The sequence below is a fragment of the Ictalurus punctatus genome, chromosome 4, assembly GCF_001660625.3.
Source record: "Ictalurus punctatus breed USDA103 chromosome 4, Coco_2.0, whole genome shotgun sequence".
Lineage (NCBI taxonomy): Eukaryota > Metazoa > Chordata > Actinopteri > Siluriformes > Ictaluridae > Ictalurus > Ictalurus punctatus.
The window spans coordinates 14,746,948-14,770,000 of NC_071284.1; the positions used below are offsets into that span (position 1 = coordinate 14,746,948).

At 38.8% G+C, this 23,053-nt stretch overlaps 1 protein-coding gene across 2 annotated transcripts in view; it reads right to left on the reverse strand.

Annotated features, from left to right (window-relative positions):
* Nucleotides 1–360: 360 nt before the first annotated feature.
* mbtps1 (membrane-bound transcription factor peptidase, site 1) overlaps nucleotides 361–23,053 on the reverse strand; it is a 41,537-nt gene continuing 18,844 nt past the window's right edge. For both annotated transcript variants that reach the window (XM_017466404.3, XM_053677995.1), the window contains exons 3-23: nucleotides 21,721–21,978; nucleotides 17,416–17,625; nucleotides 15,386–15,496; nucleotides 15,159–15,268; nucleotides 14,696–14,812; nucleotides 13,679–13,746; nucleotides 13,477–13,579; nucleotides 10,786–10,937; nucleotides 9,482–9,643; nucleotides 8,950–9,094; nucleotides 8,012–8,200; nucleotides 7,732–7,904; nucleotides 7,434–7,549; nucleotides 7,160–7,316; nucleotides 6,787–6,911; nucleotides 2,716–2,793; nucleotides 2,422–2,562; nucleotides 2,072–2,203; nucleotides 1,758–1,884; nucleotides 1,555–1,685; nucleotides 361–1,106 (exon numbers count right to left, since the gene is read on the reverse strand). In XM_017466404.3, coding sequence (XP_017321893.3) covers nucleotides 844–1,106; nucleotides 1,555–1,685; nucleotides 1,758–1,884; nucleotides 2,072–2,203; nucleotides 2,422–2,562; nucleotides 2,716–2,793; nucleotides 6,787–6,911; nucleotides 7,160–7,316; nucleotides 7,434–7,549; nucleotides 7,732–7,904; nucleotides 8,012–8,200; nucleotides 8,950–9,094; nucleotides 9,482–9,643; nucleotides 10,786–10,937; nucleotides 13,477–13,579; nucleotides 13,679–13,746; nucleotides 14,696–14,812; nucleotides 15,159–15,268; nucleotides 15,386–15,496; nucleotides 17,416–17,625; nucleotides 21,721–21,978 — 3,068 coding nt within the window. In that variant the 3' untranslated portion in view covers nucleotides 361–843. The remainder of the gene's footprint in view (nucleotides 1,107–1,554; nucleotides 1,686–1,757; nucleotides 1,885–2,071; nucleotides 2,204–2,421; nucleotides 2,563–2,715; nucleotides 2,794–6,786; nucleotides 6,912–7,159; nucleotides 7,317–7,433; nucleotides 7,550–7,731; nucleotides 7,905–8,011; nucleotides 8,201–8,949; nucleotides 9,095–9,481; nucleotides 9,644–10,785; nucleotides 10,938–13,476; nucleotides 13,580–13,678; nucleotides 13,747–14,695; nucleotides 14,813–15,158; nucleotides 15,269–15,385; nucleotides 15,497–17,415; nucleotides 17,626–21,720; nucleotides 21,979–23,053) is intronic.

A 23,053-nucleotide genomic window follows, 5' to 3' on the forward strand; every position in this document is an offset into this window, starting at 1 on the left:
TCCTTGCATGAATTTTGTGTTATGGGATGTTAAACCCCTACCATAATTAATACACCCAAACAAGCATGGAAATCTATGACAGTAATGTCATTTCACTGCTTATTATATGCGTGAATCCCTCAAGGTTGATCACTTGTATAATAAACTTTTAGACAGAGAAAGAAAGCAGGAGCTCAAAAGCAGCCATTATATTACATGTAACATGAAGGCCCTGGTATGCCTTTATGTTTGCTTTTGAATTTGTTTACTCCAATAAACAAGATCTTATATTACATCTTCAATCAAGTTTAAATTAGTGATCAACTGTTATTGTAACCCTGGTTTAGAAAGACTTACCTTAGATGCAATAAGAAAGCAGAGGCAGGTGTAATGCTTTATTGCAGATGACATTTTTTATGCTAGCCCACCAACAAAGGTGAAAAATCATGATTGCTATTTACAAAATTATCAGAAGCTTATAATAAAAAAAAAACACAAACAGGACACAAAGAACAAAATGACTCCATCCCAAATTTTGATTATGAAGACAAAGAGGTATGAAAAAGGTATTTAAAAATATCCAGGACTGTACACCATGTACTAAATCGCTTTTTTCATGGTTGTCAATTTTGACATACATATCAAGGGCTGAATCAATCAAATATTGTTAATAAATAAAAAATTTTTTTTTAAAAATTGGTCATTGGAATGAAAGTTTCATTTGGAGAAAGGAACATCAATGTCCATAAGAAAACCCCACAAATGGAGGTCAAGGTGGCAGTTTCATAAGCACGATGTGTCACATGACAATTTAGTCTGTAGCATATTTAATCCACCACCTCAAAGTCTTGGTGTGCTAAGTTTTCAGAGCGAGGCAATGTCACACCTAGGGTTTTTGCCTGTGTGAGGGAGCTGTTGCTGCTGCTGTTGCTGCTGCTGTTGCTGCTGCTGCTGTTGTTGCTGCTGGAGATAGGTGGGCCTTTTAATGCGTGGTTTCCTGCGCTTTGGCTTGCTCCTGGACTTAGTCAGCTGCACCACAAAGAAGGACAACACGACCATGGCTCCCAGAAAAGCAAACATGGGAATGGTCTGACCCACTTCCTGATTATAGCGACCCGGCATTATACCTGAAAACACAAGAGACAGATTAATGTCTCATTTTTGTCTTTGTCTAGTCATCCAAGAGACAAACAGGTAATCTCAGAAGCATTTATGAGAGATTTTGTAAGATTGATAAATGGATAAAAATTCCCCAGTATTTAGGCAGTGTGAGAGACTAACATGATGTGCATTATTTTCACATGACAGCGGAATTGTTGGAAGCATGTTATTACAGACAGGTAACTAGGAAATTTTAAGTTGTTTTTTGTCCTGTAATTAATCACCATCTGTGTCTATAAACACAGATGATAACACACATCCAGCCATGTGCTTATTACTTACTTCTAGATATTCAATTAGTCATCAATGACTGAAAATTTGTCAAAGATATCCTATACATTGTTTAATGAAGGATTGTTTAATTAGCCAGGATATGTATTGGCCAAATAAGGCCTGGTCTTAAGAGCATCTCACCTCCAGGAATGTCCCAGGTTTCGCTCTCCCCTGGTGACAGAGGTCTGACCTGGGGTCGATATGACCTTACATTGGGTAGCACCACCTTGTCCATGTCCACAGACAGCAGCTTCTGGTGTTTCCACAGGTTACTGCAGAGAAAACAAAGTTAAATCCAATCTGTTGGGCCCTGATGGTAAAGCAGTAGTTACATATGCACTGACCTGGGAGCACTTTCATTAAGTGGCTGAGGTTTGGCCCAAGACAAGTGAGGGCAAGCAGGTAAAGGGCGTGGCTTCGGGTCACCCAAGTGGGCCTCTAGCACTTTTGAGTAGCGGTAAAGGTGATTACCTGCAAAACAAAAAGAATAAGAAGAAAACAGTACTAATATTATTATTGGCGTTCAGAAACATTTCATTCACCAATTCCAATGTCAAGTCTCTAAGGATTAACCCGACCAAAGTTGTAGCAGAAATGTTGGTAAAGCAGTGCAATCTGGAAGAACATGAAGCTAATCTCCAGTGTCGTTGGGTCTTACCCTCCAGTCTCTCTGGCAGCGGTCTGTCATTGCCTGTAGGAGCTGGAACTTTGTTCTGTGAGTGAAGGAAGCTAGGTGGAGTCACACCATAAGATGTGAACTGCAGCAGGGCATCAAGAAGCCAGAAACAGTCTACAGACACACAACAACATCAAGCCAGACAGCAGAATAAGAGAATAAGGTTAAGACCATGTTCAGGATATAGTATGATTAACTTGCAAATAGTTTACATCATATAAGCAACAATTTTCCTAATTTAATTTGCCATCACATCAATATTGCCCAGATAATTCTCCCAGAGCTTACTCTGAGAACTACAAAGACCATTTTAAAAGACAATTTAATGCCACCTTTCTGCCTGTGACTGTCATCTATGCAGTTCGAGTCTCCATACAGTGCAATGCGACCACCTCCTTCTGAAGCTGTCTGATATAATCCAAGCACTGGAACGTTATCCACCACCGCAGTCTCTTGTTTTAACACCTCTAGTCCTAGCAGCAGATATAAAGAGCAACTAGGCTTGGGTTTGTCTGTGCATTGTGTTCAAGAATCAAAGAACCAGAGAATGACAGCAAATCACTGGTAGGCATGGTAACAAAAGTGAAGCTGTGGCAGGAATGTGCAACAAGAGTAGGTGATTTTACCTTGATCCTTTAGGTTTTGTGCAATAACGAGCCCACCCTCTGGAAAGCGTGATATGCTACAGCCTGAGGCATAGTACACTAATGAGGGAAAGAGAGAAAGATAGAGAGAAATAGAGAGAGGATATTATATGTTAACATGGATGAACACAACCAACTCTCAACCATAAATACCAATGACGTGGACTAGTGGCTCATTACAATAAACTCTGCATGGACTGGTCTTCACTTTGACCCCATTTACACCAGGTATTAAAATTAAGTGGTTAGCCAAGACAGAGTGCAGTTCACACAAGGCCTTGCCATGTGTCTTGATGTGTCTGACCACTTGCGTTCACATTTAAAGAGGATTGCTAAATATGCACCATTAACACTTATTAAATGTTATATTAGGTTAATAATGTAGACTGACTTGTATATGACCTTTTCTACATTTACTAATATTACAACCAAGAAATTAAATGAACCTGTAGGACTCTTGACATAGTTGTTCTTTTACTATGGATTTAATGATGCATTTTGAGAGGTTTGGGATATTTTTTTTTATATAACCAAACCCTGATTGATAATTTTCCAGAACTTTGTCCTGGTCTTGTTTTGATAACTCATTGGTCATCGTTATGCTGCATGTTTAAGTATGTGTTCTAACAAACTCTGGGGCCTTCCAAGTTTGATATATTCAGAACCTGTGACAACAGGCACACAGTTGGGCCTCATTCACCTAATTATGTGACTTCTGATGGGAGCTAGTTGCACCATAACTAATTTAAAAGTTTCATACCACTGGGGGTGATTATTTATGGTATATTCTACAGAAAGTAGGGCTGCACGATTATGGCCAAAATGATAATCCCGATTATTTTGATCAATATTGAGAACTAAATTTTTTTATCACGATTATTCATTGATTTTAGTGACAATATATTTTTATTGCACTTTCACATTTAAATAAACAGACCGCTGCTTTCACCTCCATGTTGTGCTACATTCATGCTAATGTACAAATCTTTGCATCAAATTAGACTGGTCCTTAAAGTGCATCATCTCGTAGAAGCCAAATGTAAATAAAATTGTACCAAAACATAGGATAAGTAAAACTAAAAATGCCATCAACCAAAATATGTGATCAAATATAACGATATGCAACCAAATGAAAACAATTCAGGTGTATGCAGAAAAGGCAATAACAGTGTTTACAGGAGGAAAGACGCAAGACAGTTTTTTTAGGAGCACAAAATTACAATTACAAAAAATTTAGGAGCACAGTTGAAGTTTTTTTTATTTTATTTATTTTTTAAATACATTTTTTTTCCCTTTTGTAACACTCACATAGAAGAATTCGGTCTTTCGGTAATGTTCACACAGGAAATCTTACAATTCCTTGGGTGTACACAACAGTTCTTTCAATTCATCTACACGCGCCGTCCATGGCTGTACTGCCCCCCCCCCCCCCATTTCAACACTTATTTCACCACAAAGAATGTGTAGATTACATATTTCTCTTCTTGAATCATGCATACATTATTTGAAGTGCTTATTACTTCAGGTGACAGAAAATTTGTAACAAATTTTAAGAAAAATTTATGCAAATTACTTGCAGCTGTTGAGATCAACGTCAAATGATCCCCAGCACATGTGATTTTCTACGATGGGGGTCACATGGCTCTTGCAATATAAACCCCTACATTTTAGACAGAATTAACATTCGCCTTACACTGGGGTTCCTTAAGGCTGGATTACCTGATAATCCTTCAAAGATAATAGCAACAAGGTGGTTATGAGTTAACTTTCGTATGTAATTCAGTGTTAGTGAATCCATCTGAACTAAATCTAATAGATTACTACAAACAAAGGCAAAGTGTATGTGCAGACAGTGCATCTATGATGTACAGGATTTTCCATTTCCACTGTAAGGTATTTTCAGGGTTACATACACATTTTTACCAATAAATTTCCATGACTTTTGAGGCAAATTTTCATGAGCATACAGTCCCTGAAATGTCTTTGTATACTTGCAAAATAAGAATAAAAACCCATGTAAAAATTTAACACAGTATATCTTAACTAAAATTAAATCAAACCAAACAGACTACAGTAAGGTCAGTGTGTATTGATGAATGTTTACGCAGCTATACTTGAACAATAAAAGCAGTCCATACAACACAAATCTCTAGTATGGCCACTTGGCGTATGGTTTTCATAGTGCACCTTTAAAGCTCATGATCGCTATCTTCTGCCATTTTATGGAATAGAGCTGTAATAGAGAGGAAACGTGTCTTCTTTTATGTTATGAAAAGTAACAGTATTTGGGTTTGGCATGACATAAAGGTAAGTAAATGATAATTTTCATTTTAGGGGAACTACCCCTTTAACTTTTGAGCACAGACCTCACAAGGACATACAGACTAGCATCAAAATACAATTATTGCAGACACTTGGCGGGTTTTGTCCAAAAAATAATTAAACGAATATATTAAATAGTTAAAGAACTAGATTTGCAAATTATATTTTATTTTAATAAATGACTTTGTCCTAACCACAACCTAAAAACACACTCGAGTCAAAGCCACGCGTTGGATCATATTCTAGTTTAAGTCTGAGGATAATAACTCTTCCAATTGAGTTTTATGAATTATTTTCTTAGCTAAGTGAATTTACTGAAAGGCTACCAGTAAAGCCAGGTAACCACCTTCATTACATTCATTCACAATATGCACATATTCTTTCTTCATCTTCTGCCTAATACACTGAAAACGGCTCGGTTAATGTTTCTCGTCTTATCACATGGACCAGGACACATTACATAAATCACGTAAATGTTTGCATCCCTGGATATTACTGTCTGTCTTAACGTTTCTATCGTAAAACGGTTGTCAAATATTTAACGTTAGCTACATTTTACCTGGCACTCTTTCACCATTAAAACTGAAGCATCACACGGCTTCTGTGAACAGTAAAGCCCCCACCCTGTTTGATCTGATCAAACATTTTGACATTGACGAGCGTTGCTAGACCACAGAAGCAGAGCACCCTAAACATGTAACTTTTTATCATTCTAACAGGGGAATTTGGCCATATCTGATGGGAGGATGTGTCCCCCTCTGTGTCTATGGTGGTTACAGCCCTGACTCAAAAGTACAAGCTGCAACCGTGCCAGACTTTACCCTACCTAGAGAACGTAACCTTACGTGGCACGACTGTTTGCCCGAATTTTATGTATTTTTTAACCGATATTAACAATTAAACATATATTCTATTATACAGATATCTATGAAGCAAATGTCCACGACTTTTACAAAACTTTCTGGGTTTATTTATTTTTCCAAAACTTCTCCAGGCCTGAAAATGGCTATTTTAAAAGTCCATGACTTTTCCAGATTTTTCATGACCGTACGAAACCTGTATTTTTGCAGATTTCCATGCAAACACTGAGGAAAAAAAAAGAATGCGCGTCCCTTTTCCAATGCCTGGATTTTCTTTGTGGTAATTTCACATCTTTTGTGTAGTTTGTAGTTGCGATAAACATTTGACTGAAATCTGGCAACCATGGTTAATGACGACAGGAATGTACCAGCTGTATCGAACACGGCTGCGCAAAAGTACATCTAAAACAGCTCAAAACAAGCTGCTATACTGCATATTGGATGACAGTATGTTGTTGACTATTACGAGGTTACTTCATTAGAAAATAGGGAAAAAAAATCATTAGAGTAGTAGCCTATAGAATAAATCATGTGTGATATCTTCTCAACTTAGTTTTGTTTGAGGCTATGTCCTGATTAATGCCTCACCAAATTCTATGGTCATGAGCTAAATTGTTGCTTTATCAAGATAATGAAATATTCTTGTCCCATGAAGCACTGAGAAGCATTAGTGTTTATATTACAAATGCAGTGTGATCATATGTGCTCCAGAAAAACTCTGAATGTGGTTTGAGAGAATAGATCACAATGTGTACTACACTTGTATACTTGTTACCCGTGTACACTTGTAACCTGTTTACAACGACTGTGTCTTTCTTACTGTAGTTAAACCAATAAATGAGAAATACAATGTGCTATAGTAAAATCTTACTGTCATGATCTGCCATTGTGAAGTCTCCCTCATATAGTCCATCACTAAAGGCCATCCCCCATACAGAGATGAGGTCATTTAGAGCTGGGATATTGGCGCCCCCTGTGTCTGGCATCCACCATTGCCTACAAAAGCAAACACAAGTCTGTTCATGCAGCCAATACATACATTACAAGGCTTCATAAGGTATGAACAGGTTCAAATAAATTAAATGTAAATATGTTAACACTGAGATTTATGAGCTAATATAATTAATCCTCTAATGCATGATCATATCTTTACATATCTTTACACAATCATATCTTTCATACAAATGTCAAGGAAATGTAGCTGTTCAGACAGAACAAACCAGCAAACATATAGTGACTGATACCTGGTGTTCTCATCGTAGAACTTCACTTTTCTCATAACTGAGGTGTTGTACCAATCACTGAAGACGATGAGCGACAGACCATTATCTATGTCACGTCGCAGCTTGGTGATCTCCTCTGGAAAATACTCCTCCTCACTGTCTACCATCAGCAGAGTCCCTGCATTTAAAACACAGGACACATATCTTATTGAACTAATACAGTTCTACAGTATTGCTGATCTGAGATTTTATAGATGATTTAGTCACAAATCTAAAGGTTAATCTATAACCTTACCGTACTGACTGGCATCAAAACATGTAATGGGTGAACCCAAAACTTCAACAAAGTATCCCATACTTCTGAGGTGCTGGTACATGTCTCTGAAGTTGGTATGGATATGATCACCATTCCTGTACAAACAAACACATTCATTAATTCATTAAAAAAATGCTTTATAATTTGCATTTATGTTTTGAAGGCAATTACAGAAAATAGGATAACAATAAGGAATTTTACAGAATGTTGCCCTATTTAGATTTTTCAAATAACTGACGTGATAAAACTAACAAATTGTTAAGTGCTATTAAACTACCAGTCGAGTGGGTCATTCTTCATGCGCAAGTTATCTCGGGGGAAATAGCCAGGTGGGTAGCGCAGGTTGTGATACTGGTCCCATAACACCCTCTTACTGCGAGGAGGTGTGGGCACGATCTTCACCTTCACCGGCAGCTTCACTGTAGAGGTTATTTCCCCACCTACTGCTGACTACACACAAACAAATGGTCACACATTGTGAGACTGCTTTCCTGGAGAAGATTTCAGAACAAATACTGTGCTAGGGAATAGCACAGACATTTCTCAATTTTACTTACATCATTCTCTGCAGGTGAGGCTACAGTGAGCATCACATGACCCTGAGCGATTCCCTCCCAGGATGCCGCTTTCTTGGCCACGGATATAGATACGGCCAGGTAGCCAGCCCACGGCCACAGCACAGCCGAGTAAGACACAGCCACATCGATATGATCCCCGTTCTGGGGCAGATAAGGCTGCCAGATTGGCTATTGAAGGAATGTACAGGTAGTTACTGAAGGAACAAATGTTAAAATGTATTGGGATAAACATAAAAACTAGGGATACCATTTTTTCCCCAGACAGAATACGATTAGTTTTTAGTAATCCATAATACTGATACCAATACTGAAATAAGTAATCAGGGACAGGATGGGAAATTTTATTTAGTTCTGTTTATGTTGGTTTGCTATCATGTACTGCTAGCAGTGAACTCCCTGTACTGAATTTCATGTTGAAGATGTTACAATGTTAAATCAGTGTGTGTGTACATATATAAAAAATACAGAGTATGAGGGCGCCCCTCCTGAGCACGCAGAGCAGTATCAGCTAGCATGGTAAATACAAATGACTGCCATGAATTGCTCTTGATTTGCTTCAAGCAGACCCTGTTTTAAGGAACTATTGATGATAAGATCCTGGCAGAACTGATGTGCTCTTATGATCGACAGTTTCTCTGCATGCTCGCTTCACGCTGATGAATATATCTTTGCGTGTGTGAGTAATTCATGCCACCTTTTTGCTAATATTTAAACTCCATGCTCGCTGATACAGCACTGTGGTCTCAGGTCAGCTGCCCTTGCAATCGCTACAAAAAAGAAGTTTTATCAGGTTATTTGCATTGTAAGAAAAACTATAGATCCTTAGTGTGACAATGTACACAAGGCTTATGTCACATGGTACTGGATGTAGGTCAGCATTGATGCATCCCTTTTTTTTCTTCTTTTTATTTTTTTACCTTGTCCACAATCCTGCCAGTCACACCCATGCCATTCAGGATGGTTACGTTGACGATTGTTGGCATGCCACCATAGTAGATGGGCTGGGAGCAGTAGGGCCACATATAGGGGCATTCTGTCAGGTCTATGTAGCTCGGACTAAGACTGAAACATGAAGCATTAGACAGTGTTAGCTAGAACCATTTGGATCTTTGCTCTCCTAAAAAGCTGGTGTTAATCAGATGGTTGATGAATTAAGTTAGCTAGGTCATCTCAAACAAATAGTAATCGCATAACTTATCTTAATTCTGCCATCATCAATTTGTCTAAATCGATTGAAACTTGAAGTTAATGTGTCTTCGTAACACATACTGAACACCCAGGCATCTTCCTAAAACCTTTCTTGATTTCTAAAACGGATCTATTATTTGGTGTTGTAACCGGATTAATGCAATGAGACTGTCCTCCGTTTCTCAGGACCTACACAGCAACAGCAGCCAAGCATGGGCATAGCTTAGTACTGGTACACACGTGTGTGCAAGCATGTCTTACCTGGCTTGGGGTCTGTAGCTGTTGAGGATCTGGTAAGCTCGGAGCAGATCCAGTTTGCCGTGGCCCTGTTCAAACATGTTGACTCCAGGCAGCCTGCGAGCTGATGCAATCAGAGCCTGCTTCATACTGGCTGGGTTTACCAGCTCTCGATTCAACACCGTACTATGGTAGAGAGAGGATGATGGGAAAAAATTTTAATAAAAAAAAATAATAGAGATAACATGAGATACTAACAAACCACTTGCAAATATCAAAAGAGATCAAGTTAAATTGCATTAATTTGACCAAGGTTATTACTGTTTAGCCAGAAGAAAAAAAGGCCACATGGGCAGGACCCAAGCACTGCTGAGAACCATGAAATGAGAATGGAGACATTGAAAGTGGAGTGTGAAAGACCCTCAGATTGCTGCAGTCCAGTTCATATTAACTGACCTACATAAAAAAGGCAGCATGACAGCAAGACAAAGTATCTGAAGCTTTCTCTCTAAGGGAGATGAGATTGATTCTTTTAATTCACTGTCTTTGTTTTTTTTCCCTTTATCATCAGTGGCACAAAAGAAATGTTTCAATAACTCACCGGTCCCACAGGAACGTGGAAGCACAAATGGAATATTTGGCCACATGAACAGAGAAATTGTTTGCCTCTTGTTTAATTTTATCGGGCTCTCTTTGCAGTGACTCTCTTAAGCACTGTTATACACTATCTCAAATAAAAAACTGTATTCAAAGATTGTTACAAATAAATCAGTGGTAGTGCTTCCAAAGAAATGCAAAATACAGCAGCAGTCGTGGTAGCCACAAACGTTTGTTTTGAATGGTTTGGAAAGGACATTCCACCAACGACTGCATGTCAAACCAGACAGCATTATACATACAGAATCCAGAAAGCTGAGGAAAGATATATATCCCACTTGGTACAATGAAAAATAAATATGTATCAAAAATATAATATACAGTATAATATGCCAGACAGCACAAAGTACTAAAAATTAAACAGGACACAGGTCATGTGATGTGAAAACTTTGGGTGGTTATATCCAGACATGAACATAATGCAAACTGGCTTTAAAGCAATACAACATGATGACACAATGGAAGGGCTACAGCCAGCCATAATAATCCTTTAAACCTCACAGGGAGGAAAGGAGGAAATTTCAGTAGAGGTGAAATCTTGCATCTCATTTTGTTACAAGGTATTCATTATAAAATCCACCTAATTGAAAGAAAATATTTCGGAAAACATCTGTTGATTGATTCTACCATGTTGTCTCAAAAGAGAAAGGCTAAGTGTTGGCATGTCTCACCTGGCAAGAAGAGTGACTGCGCCAGCCACCACAGGAGAGGCCACGCTGGTGCCAGACAGAGAGCGGCAGCCCTCTTTCAGTCCAGACCCACGAACTCCGGAGCCATATGTCACAATGTCAGGCTTTACCCTGCCATAGCCACCTGGCAGCTCCTGAAAAATAGAAACAGAGAGTAGTTATTCTAACATGTATACAAACCACCATCATAAGTTCAGACCATATCATCATCCTGAGTCAATAACCTAATTATTATAAGTCTGGATTATATATACACTCAGCAAAAAAAGAAACATCCTCTCACAATCAACTGCTTTTATTTCCAGCTAATTTCTGAACATGTAAATATTTGTATTAATGTGCACCTATTACAGTTTTTCAGATATTACCTTTCATGTAGTGTGTTATAGAGCTGTTTGTGAATGTGAAAAATCTGCAAAGTTTCAAAAAATATTTGACAGTACCTTGAATAGTGAAGGCTACAGCAGGGGGAAGAGCCTTCGCTTATAGAGCCCCACAGTTATGGAACAGTCTTCCTATTAGTGTTCGGGACTCAGACACAGTCTCAGTGTTTAAGTCTAGGCTTAAAACGTATTTGTTTACTCAAGCCTACCCTGACTAGATTCTGTTCTACTGCTTCGCAGTCATAATAATCTTTTTTCTCCCTCTCTCCTTTCGCCGAGCCCCACACGAATTTATGGAGATACTAGAGATCCAGATCCTTTCTGCCTCTGGATGGAGCTCAAATCTTCTCTAATTCCAGACTGCTGGGACTACGGCTGCTCCTAACGCCATACAGACTTCATATAAATCCATAATTAACTTTTTCACACTATCTGTTGTTACCCAGATGAGGATGGGTTCCCTTCTGAGTCGGGTTCCTCTCAAGGTTTCTTCCTCTTAAAACATCTTAGGGAGTTTTTCCTTGCCACCGTCGCCACTCAGTGGCTTGCTCAGTTGGGATAAATTCACACCTTTAATATCTGTATACCATGTTGATATTTCTGTAAAGCTGCTTTGAGACAATGTCTATTGTAAAAAGCGCTATACAAATAAAACTGAATTGAAAAAACCAAACCGCAGGACAAATGGATTTATTGACTCCAAAAATAAAAAGAACCGATTCTGAACAGCTAAAACGTGTCATTAGTAATTCCAGACTTTACTTCCTGTACTAAAATAAGTAGGTTTGTAACAAAAAGTCCCGCCTCTGGTCTTCATTTTTTTTTTTCCCCGCACGGAGCTGAAACTCGTTATGGTAGTGGGCGTTTCCTTTTTGAAACACACTGACAGCGGTAGACCAATCACAACAGACTGGGACATCTGACCAATCAGAGCAGAGTATGCTCTCTGAAAGGAGGAGTTTAGAACGAATCCTTTAGAATGGATCATTTAACGAGTCATTTGTGACACTGGGGGGGAAAAAGGTAATGCTGCAGTTTAAATTATGAGCACATTAAAGTGTTTTTTGACCTTGGATGCATGTAAATCTATTGTATGAGACCCCAAACAAAATTAGGCACGTTTCAAAACCATAATAGGTGCGCTTTAAGAACTGTTAACAAAAATTCAACAAGTGAGACATAAACTGAACAAGTTTCACAGATATTTGACAAACAGAAATGGAATAATGAGTCCCTGAACAAGGTGGGGGTTAATATCAAAATTAGCAGTCAGTATGTGGTGTATCCTCCAGCTGCTTTAAGTACTACAGTGCATCTCATCCTCATGGACTGCACCAGATTTGTCAGTTCTTGCTGTGAGATGTTTCTCCACTCTTCCTCCAAGGCATTCGCAAATTCTCCATCACGTCTGGGGGGGACACATGGTTACATGTAATTTTCCACTGCAAGGACGATCAGCTGTCCTTCCTGTCTCCCTGTAGCACTGTCTCAGGCACCTTACATTAGACATTACAGTTTATTGCCCTGGCCTCATCTGCAGTCCTCATGCCTCCCTGCCGCAGGTCTATGGCATGTTCACGCAGGTGAGCAGGTGAACGAACATCTTTCGTCTGGTGTATTTCAGAGTCAGTAGAAAGGTCTCTTTACTGTCATAAGTTATTAAAACTGTGGCCTTAATTGCCTACCGCCTGTAAACTGTTCGTGTCTTAAGGATGGTTCCACAGGTGCATGTGCAATAATTGTTTAAGGTTCATTGAACAAGCATGAATAACATTGTTTAAACCCTTTCCAATAAAGATCTGTGAAGGTTATTTAGATTTTACAATCATTTTATATTTAAAATACAGTCTGCTGAAAAAGTGGTTTCTTTTTTTGCAGAATATATATATATATATATATAAAAAGCATCACATTATGTGTCTACATAAGAACCAAAAGCAAAACATGCTCATCATTTTGTCTACCAAAGATATCTCACTGGGAATACATAGAACCGATGATCATTAGGTTAGGGCACCAGCTCAAGTATGATTCAGTGCTTTTTGCTCCCAGACAGAATTAATGACTCTTAAGAGACCTTTGAACTGTGAGCAAAACTCAAGTTACAATCGATGTACCTTTCCTGAAGGTGAACAGGCTAAAACACCAGCTGTTCAAATCAGATGTTAAGTAGGATATATCTGCATCTCCTAGGTCAGCACAAAGTCCTTGGGCATGCAACAACAAGCCCATGCATAAGCCTTTAGGTGAGGGCTGCAGTTCAGTGGTGTTGCTATGAAACAGGACGTACCCATGTTGTCATGCCCCGAGACGAGAACCGAGCAATGTTGTCCTCAAAATCAATTCCTCCAACCCCAATCACATCCATTTGATCAGCAGGATTGTTTAGAGTACTGTAATGTTCACACAACAATGTTGCACAAATTACATAAATTATTACCACAAAAATAAAGATTTTTTTGTTGCACGGTTTTATTAGCTCTACCACTTACCCATAGAGAGGGCCATCATTCCCAATAGCAGACACCATGATAACCCCATTTGCGGTGAGCTCCCAAACCTAAGGTAAAGCCAGGAAAGAGTCACTGGTTGAACATTATTTCATGCAATGTTAAACAGTGTGTGAATATTTAAATAACTAGATTTCATTCCCTGTAGCTTTTAGTGTGTTGATGTGTTGTGCTTGAAAATCAGTAGCTGCATTCCTGTTAATAACTCATGATGTTCTGTTGACTGATTCTAGGTTAGGCTGCGAAGGTTAACTGATCTCGGCTCAGAAATGTGTAGGCTATACACTGCAGTCAGGTATATTTTTAGAATCTCAATGCACAAGTCTAAAAAGATATTGATGTTAGTCTCTTTATTATTCTACAGTTGCTTTCTCATGTCTGAGAAAAGTGTCGTTTGTTTGGGCAGGTGAGAAACGCACTCAGGTGTGGACCAAAACTACTGATCTGTTTCTGAACAAGGTGGTCTTGGTCTGATTCCAAGCGAAACCTATTCAATGTTGAATCACTTTCTCGCTGACGTGGAACCCTAGCATCGTTGCTGTCTGGCATTTTTGTGCTGTATATCAAATTTTTTTATACATACTTTTTCCCCCCATTGTACCCAGTGAGTTATATCTTTCTTCACAATATTGAAAGTGATTCAACACCGAATTAAGCCAAAACACAGCATGTAAATGAGCTAAATAACAGCTGCAGCCATGCAGAAATGTGATGTGTTCTAGAAATTTGGAATTACAAACAAGTAGGTTATGCTACACAAAACAAGTCATTTATATAATTTTCTAAGTGCCAGCTTTGCATTCTCCACACTTGGGTGATATTTGTGAGCTTTTTAAGTTTATTTAATTATATGCAGTGTGAAACCAAAGTTGCACAATCATTTTGCATAGACTAATAGCTGTGAAAAAACCCTGAAAATACCTGAAAAACCCTTACATACAAACATTCAGGTGTCCCAATTGTGACATCAGAGATGACAAAAAGAGACACTAAGCACACCTTATCCACAAATGGATGGTCCATGAAGTCTGGCCCACCAATGCTGAGGTTCAAGACATTGATCTTCTTCAGGATAGCATAGTTGAAGGCATCCAGGAACCAAGATGTGTAGGACACCTGAGAGGAATATTATGGACTCTCACATTCATGTTTCTGACTACATCCTTTTTGTGCTCGTTTAAGAAAAGCGTTCAGCGTCATAATGATTATGTCACTCTGGGGACTCTCTATATACGAAGTTGTGTGGGGGCAGTGCTAAAATTAAACACCATTCCACCACTTCCATAATAAAATGTCCACAGGAGAAACACTCAACAATCTTTTTGTAGACTAATTAAAGAACATTCTAGGGTGGTGCAGTAAGTAAATTTGCAGAATAATGCTAGCAACCATGGGTTAAACTATAGATACAACATCATCCGTACACCTAAAGCAAAAGGATCGATATGCTGTGCATATGTACCTGACTATTGGTGAAAACTCTGAAAATGTGCAACTCAGAGTCAGGAGCAAAGCCCTGACACTCCCTCATGCTGGCTATAACTCCAGCCACAAAGGTGCCATGGCCCAAACCTATAAACACACGGAACAGACAATTCATGTGCACATGTAACATACAGACATTCACTGAAACAAAGCTGAAATATACAGTCTCTAGTCTGCTTTTTTTATATTACATTGGGGGTTTACCATCATCTAGTGTCTTCTCATTGGTCCAGTTGGTCCTCTCTTTAACATTCTTAAAATGTGGATGCTTTTCATTAAGTCCAGTGTCAAATACAGCCACCTTAACTCCCGAGCCTACAAAGAAGCCAGGAATCATCATGAAAATGAATTCAGACCTGGCCACAAAAACTGCCGTGTCAAAGCCACATGGACTGCATTTTTACTGATTTAGTTTACAATTTTCTCCATTTAGGGGTTTACTTTTATGTAACAAAACTAATAATGATATTTATCTTTCAATGGATATTTTAACTGTGAATATCAGTCATCTTATATTTTATACATTACAATTTTAAGAAAATATTAACTGCTTGTGGGGGGAAAAAACGCTCAAATAATACACAACAAATTAATTATAATACCTTCATGATTTTCTGGTAAGATTTTCATTTATTAATGAAAAACAACAACAAAGAAAACATGCAATGAAAAGTACTGTAAGTTACATTCCATCAGTTACTACAACCCCTGGAAAAAATGATGGAAATCACCACGCTTAGAGGAACTTTTGTACCTCATAGCAAATAAACTAAATCACAGACATGACACAAAACAATTTTTGTTTAACAGCTGAACATTCTGGCTTTGTGAAACAAGTTTAATGAAATTATTTTAAATAATGGCTTTTTTTCCCCCAGATCAAGTACAGGAAAAAATTATGGACTCACTCAATGTTGAGAAAAAAAAATTATGGAATCATCCAAAAAAAAAAGAAAAAAAAAAAGGCACAATTAGTACTTTGTTGCTCCTCTTTGGATTTATATGAAGGCCTGAATTCTTTAAGGCGTGGACTTCACTAATGAAAAACAATATTCTCCATCAAGCTGGTTCTAACTTTCTCAAACAGCAGTTGACAGATCAGCTTTGCAGGACGGAGCCTTGTCATGGACCAATTTTTTTTTTAATTCCCACCATAAATTTTCAATTGGATTGAGATCCTGACTGTTTACTGGCCATGTCATTGAACTGATTTGCCTTTCCTGAAGAAAAGCTTCAACACTCTCTGCTCTGTAGCAAGATGCATGATCATCCTTAAAAATGACCATCACCACCAAAACTATTTTCTATCGATGGAATGAGAAAAGTGTCCAAAATTTCATTGTACACCCGGGCATTGACTGTTGAGGTCTCCCCTGGTCCTTTACCTGACATGCAACCCCATGTCATAAATGAGTGGGGAAATTTCTTCAGTCATTCATCTTTATATGTTTCATTAGAACAGCACCAGACAAAAGTTCCAGCATCATCTCCTTGGCCAATGCAGATTCATGATTCATCACTGAATATCACTTTCATCCAATCATCCACACTCCATGATTGCTTCTCTTTAGCCCTCTGTAACCTTTTCTTCTTCTGTTTAGGTGTTCTTTCTGTTCAAGTGCTAGTTTTTGTTTGGTTTTCTGTATGTAAATCCCATTTCATTCAACCGATTTCTTACAGTTCTGTCACAAACATTGACCCCCAATTCCGTGCATTTGTTTTTCCCAGTTGTTTTGTGGTGCATTTTCCATTTTCAAGGTTTTCCTTTTATAACCTTCCCATTTTGTTTATACTTGCACCAACTTTTAGACACAGCTGACTGGGAACAACCGACATCTTTTGCCAAACTCCGGGTCAGATTTCCATCTTGAAAGAATTTTATGATCCTTTCATTGTTTCAACTGACAACTCTTACTTGGGCCATGTTTCCTTTCAATAAGTCCAAGGTTAAGGTCTGTAAGCACTCTCTTTTAACTGCAGACTGATTTACATTTTTAGACTTGTGCTGGTATTTGTTTTAGAAATGCAAATTACAAATGTGATTCCATAATTTTTTCCTCAACATTGAGTGATTCCATAATTTTTTCTTGTACTTGATCTGGGAAAAAAATATGCTATTAATTAAAATAATTTAATTTAACTTGTTTGTGGAATGTTTCACAAAGCCAGAATATTCAGCTATTAAACAAAAATGCTTTTGTGTCATATCTGTGATTTGACACACACACACTCACCTGTGTGGCCCATCTGCCACAGCACATCAGCCTGCAGGATTTGGGCCACGTGTCGGGGAATGGCCCTGAGCAGGCGACGGCTTGAATGGCGACCTGTGGCGTGCCAGAACCCCGAGCCCAGTGACAGACTAGTCCTCCTCAGTGGCCGAGATGACTGCCACTTCTGTGTCCAGCGTGTGTCATTACAAGAGGAGCTGCCATCACCTCCAACTGAGCAAAGAGAAATGAATAAAGATACAGTATGAGAGGAAATTGTAGTAGAATTGATGCAATTTTCATCAGCTTTGTACAAATCAGACAAAGATGCTGCATTCAAATAGCCATTTCCTCAAGTACTCCTGAAAAACATCAAAACTACACACATGCACATACAAAAATATTTATTTGGTAAATTTGCCCCTGTACACCACCAGAATGGATTTGAAATAAAGCAATAAAGATGTGATTAAAGTGTATTCTTTCAGGTTTAATTCAAGGGGTTTAACAAAAATATTGCATTAAGCGTTTAGGAGTTAAAGCCATTTATACCTATTCCCTCCATTTTCATCAGCTCAAAAGAAATTGGACAAACTAACAGCTATAAACATAAAGATTATTTTTTAATACTTGGATGCAAATCCTTCGCAGTCTGAAATCTTACAGAAGTTAAGAGATTTGGGTCACTGTCCAAATACTTATGGACCTGGCTGTGTGCACACAGGACAGGACAGAAATTTAGTAACTACCCAATTAATTACCATAATTTTGCATTTTAAGTTTGACTGATCTACAAATACATATTTTTCTCCCATAATTTATTACTTTATCATGCGAACACACACATACACTCACTGAGCCCTTTATTAGGAACACTATAGAAATACTCTCAAAACAGACTCAATTCTTCATGCCATTCCACAAGATGTTGAAATATTCCTTTGAGATTCTGGTTCATCATGTTGACATAATTGCATCACACAATCCCTGCAGATTTTTCAGGTGAACTTTCATGCTGTGAATTTCTGCATCCCAAAGGTGCTCAACTGGATTTAGATCCAGTGACTGGGAAAGTCACTGAAGAACACTGAACTCATTGTCATGTTCATGAAAACTTTGCCTTGTGGCATGGTGCATTAACATGTGGGAAGTAGCCATTAGAAGACAAGTAAAAGGAAACATTACCCACACCATTAAACCACCGCCACCAAGATGGACCGTTGACACAAGGCAGGTTGGGTCCATGGATTCATGCTGTTGGTGACAAATTCTGACCCTACCATCTGTGTGCCTCAGCAGAAACCGAGATCACTCAGACCAGGCTACGTTTTTCCAGTGTTCAACTGTCCAGTTTTGGTGAGCCTGTTCCCACTACAGCCTCAGATTCCTATTCTTAACTGACAGAAGTGGAACTCGACATGGTCTTCCGCTGCTGTAACCCATCCGCCTCAAGGTTCAACTTGTTATGGATTCTGAGATGCTCTTCTGCTCAACACAATTGTAGAGTGGTTATCTGAGTTACTGTAGCTTGAACCAGTCTGGCCATTCTCCGATGACCTCAGTCATCAACAAGGCATTTCTGTTCACAGAACTGCAGCTCACTTAATGTTTTTTCTTTATAGCACCATTCCGAGTAACCTTGAGTGACTCTTGTGCATGAAAATCCTAGGAGATCAGCAATTATAGAAATAATCAAACCAGCCCATGTGGCACCAACAATTATGCCTCAGTCAAAATCACATTTTTCCTCATTCCGATGGTTGACTTGAACATTACCCAAATCTGCTGGTCCACAGCTAAAAGATCAGACTTAAACAGAATTAAACAGATGACTGCAGAATTTTATAAAATCAACAACGAACACAGGAGATTCACCCTGCTGACATGTTGCATCTCTGCAACCACAGCCGCTTCGTGAGTTCAGCAAGCACTACAGTCACTTGTGAGAATTATCAATCCTATTTTGAGGCACAATCTGAAGTTCAGGCAAAATCAGAGAGTGGTAAAAACTTTATTTATGCAGAGATCTAAATATCCAAAGAAGGAGAGTGGGCATAATAAAATGACCTGCCATGCTAATCATTTCAAGGGGCACTCATGAGAATTATTTTTTTTTTTTTTTTAGACATGCCCCAAGTCCTCCTCCACAGACTATAATTAGATTCATTTTTTCCACCCATGCTGGCTCTCACAGACATGGCCCTAGTGAAGTTTAATGATGATTACTTCTACTGTATATATGTAAGGCTACACTGATTAGGTCCTATTTATGCATCATTCAGAAACTGACTGGCAGCCAATTAATCATTTCTTCAGTATGTTCTTACTGAACCTGTGCGACTGGCTGCTAGGTTTGATAAGGAAAGTGGGATGCGTGTGGGAGTGCACTTCAGACTGACAGACTATGTAATGGGAAACTAGCCATGACATAATGCAGTTTTTCTGAGTTGAGTTCCCTGGACACACATGTATTTTTACTCTCCATATCCAATGAATATCAAACTACACACAGGATCCTACACTGTTCCTTTGACTTTTGCTACATATTGTTTTTTGTATGAGTGTGGATGTTGGTGGGCATTCATGAAGTTGGGGGATATCACACTTTTAAGGCCCTCAGTACCCTTCAGATCTTTTAATGTCTCAAATGTGTAAAGTGCCCATATGTGACCAGGTTTTGGTGCTGCCTTTTTTTTTTTAAACCAATTGTGCTGCATGTATCTCATCACACTTTAAATGTTAAGTGGCCACATGAGTGGCCCTTGACTAAATGTGGTTTCAGCGATCAGAAAACAATAGCATTTGACTCTGTTCACACCTGTACACCAATAATGATCATCAGATATAGATGTTGATACCAGTTATGAACAAGGATTTTTATAGTGGCTGCAGACTGACATGTTGGGCTACGTCCACATCAATCCAGATAAATCTGAAAAATGTATTTTCATTTTAAAAACGCTCTCAGTCTACACTGGCATTTTCAAACATGTTCCAAAAAGCTATCAAACGGGACATCAGGCACAACTGCCGAAAAATATCTTCCACCATCTTTGTTTATTTTGAGTTGAATGGGTCGCATGAGTACGTTTTCAAATTTATCCACTTGGGAGAATGAATTCAAAAAATTTGGTTTTCGCTGGACAAAACGCCGTCTCAGTGTGGATGGAGGGCAAAATGTAGAGAAAAAGATCCATTTTCAATTTTATCTGGATTAATGCTGACGTAGCCTTAGTGGGAGTGTGTGTGTGTGTGTGTGTGTGTGAGAAAAAGACAGCATTCTTTCTAAGCTAACTGTTTCCTCTCACTCAAACCAGACTGCTGGTCTCTCGGTCATCTGCTGCTTTCTCCCCTAGTGGGCAACAGTCCCCTTAAGCCTAAAGTATACTTTGTTTTTTTACTAGCGTGTGCACATAGTCGTACGCATAGCCTCGGTCGACGCATGTGCATTACGACAACTTGCACTACCCCTCGTGGCCTACAAGAGTCAGTACAGAGCAATAAAGCAGGTCTTCTGGTGTGAAGGAAGACAACAAGGAAGAATCACAACAACACGAAGAAAAATGGAGGAGAAAGACATTCTGCTTCACTTGTTGTTACTAGCGGAAGAAGAAATAATAAAAAAAGAGAAAGATAAGATGGTCTGTGCGACAATCCATTGTTGCACTCGCTCCCGTCTCTTCCGTTTATTTAATTTTTTCGTCGACTGCCTTGAGAATCAATGACCCTGGGTCACTGTTGACACCTTGTGGAACAACTAAATAGTGCAAAATAATTAAATCTGCATTTGCGACCTGCACAAAGTTCACACGGTTAGAAAAATCTGGCGGCGAGCGTAAAATACACGCATACTCTGCTGATGACAAAATATGCGTCACACGTACTGTGCACTGTTCCTAGCATGAGCGTAAAAAGTGAATTATACTTTGGGTTTTACAGAGTGCAACTTCGGTCACTGCATTTGGTTGAAATTAACAAATGAGGCAAGTGTGAATCATGTGCTTCTTTCTGTATAATAGTTTCATGAGCTAAAAATACAATAATGAACAGAATTTGCATATAGCTTTAAGTTTTAAAAATGGAAAGATTATATATTTAAAATCACAATTTAACTAAATGTGCATTATTGGCCATGTAAGTATACAGGACGTTACAACATCCTTGCACATCACGCTGTATTTCTTCCTGCCATCACACTGCCCATTCACAAGCACGGTGTGCTTCAGATATAAACAGAGAGTAAACATGCTACAAATGGTTAGTCTGATAGTTGATATGGTGTGCAGCTGAAGTGGATAGTGTAATGGCTACATGTAGACCTGAACATACCGTTGAGCAGTTTGAGTGTACGGAAGACCTTGCGCTGGGGGGTGACTCTCTTGATGTAGGGGTGGTCTTGCAGTGTGAGCAGACTGCTGTGTGCATCCTGTCGGATTTGCACCACCTCGAAGTCACTGGGGTAGTCGCTGGCTGGGTTTTCACGTTGTACAATTCTCCAGTTCACTGCCTTGGCGTTCTGCAGGGCACTGCTGATGAAGTGACTGCGTGCCTTTGACGTGAAGTACCCATTAAACGCTACTATATACTCTGGAAAGTCAGAAAGAAAGTGTCTTAAATATATATTTACAATCATTTGGGATTTCGTCTGAATCACTTTGCTACAATATTGAATTACTGAGAAGAACATCCATTTATTGTTAACTATGACCGCAATAGTCATTCCTTTTTGCTCACAAGGAACACAAATCACTTCTGGATACCATTTTCCCCCTGAATGTAGTGCTTCCCTACACTAAGCTATGAAGAAGGATTAAACAGTGACATTGTAAACTACACAGTCAGTGACCACCTGACTTGAGAGTAATTTATAAATTGCCTGTAGGTGCTTCTTATCTACATTAACCTGGAAAAGACTGCTTTAACCCCTTTTGCCCAGACACTAGCGTTCATTCCGCTGGCGGAATGGAAAAAGACTTATCGCACATTTTCAATTAGTATAAACAAATGAATTATTGTATCACCGCAGTTCTGGTACAAGATTAGTCAGGACACTTGTGGATTTCTGTGCAGTTTCATGACTGTGTGCTTAAAGGGCGGAGTTTGAGCTCCCTGCTGGGCAAACAATTCACACCTCTCCACGAAAACATTGAGACAGAGATAAATCGGAGAGCACGACTAAAGCTTTTTTGATAGTAAAACACCGTATACAACTGCCACAATAAAATTATAACACTTAAACCAAAGATCGGACTTATAAACGTTTACTACCTTACATAACCTACATAGACGAAAATCCAGTTCGCTCCCAGTTTTATAAATCATGCACATTTCCATCGATAAAAAGTCCATCACCTTTATTGAAGAAAACAAATGCAAAGTTCCATATTTAGTCACAAATGTCCTCTTCAAAATGCATCAAGTGTTTTGGTATCCTACCCCTCTGGAATTTAGTAATTAGCCATAAACTGAACTGAGACACCATCTAAAAAAAGCTAATCTGCTCTGGCTATGCTGAACAATCCGCCTCCTAAATTTTATTCGGGCAGTCTAACTTGATTGACACCCACTTGGACCAATTGTAGATACTTCTAGCTTTCAAACAAGCCCAAACTTGACATGATTGACCACTCAGAGGCTGAGAAAATCAAACGCGTAATCAGTA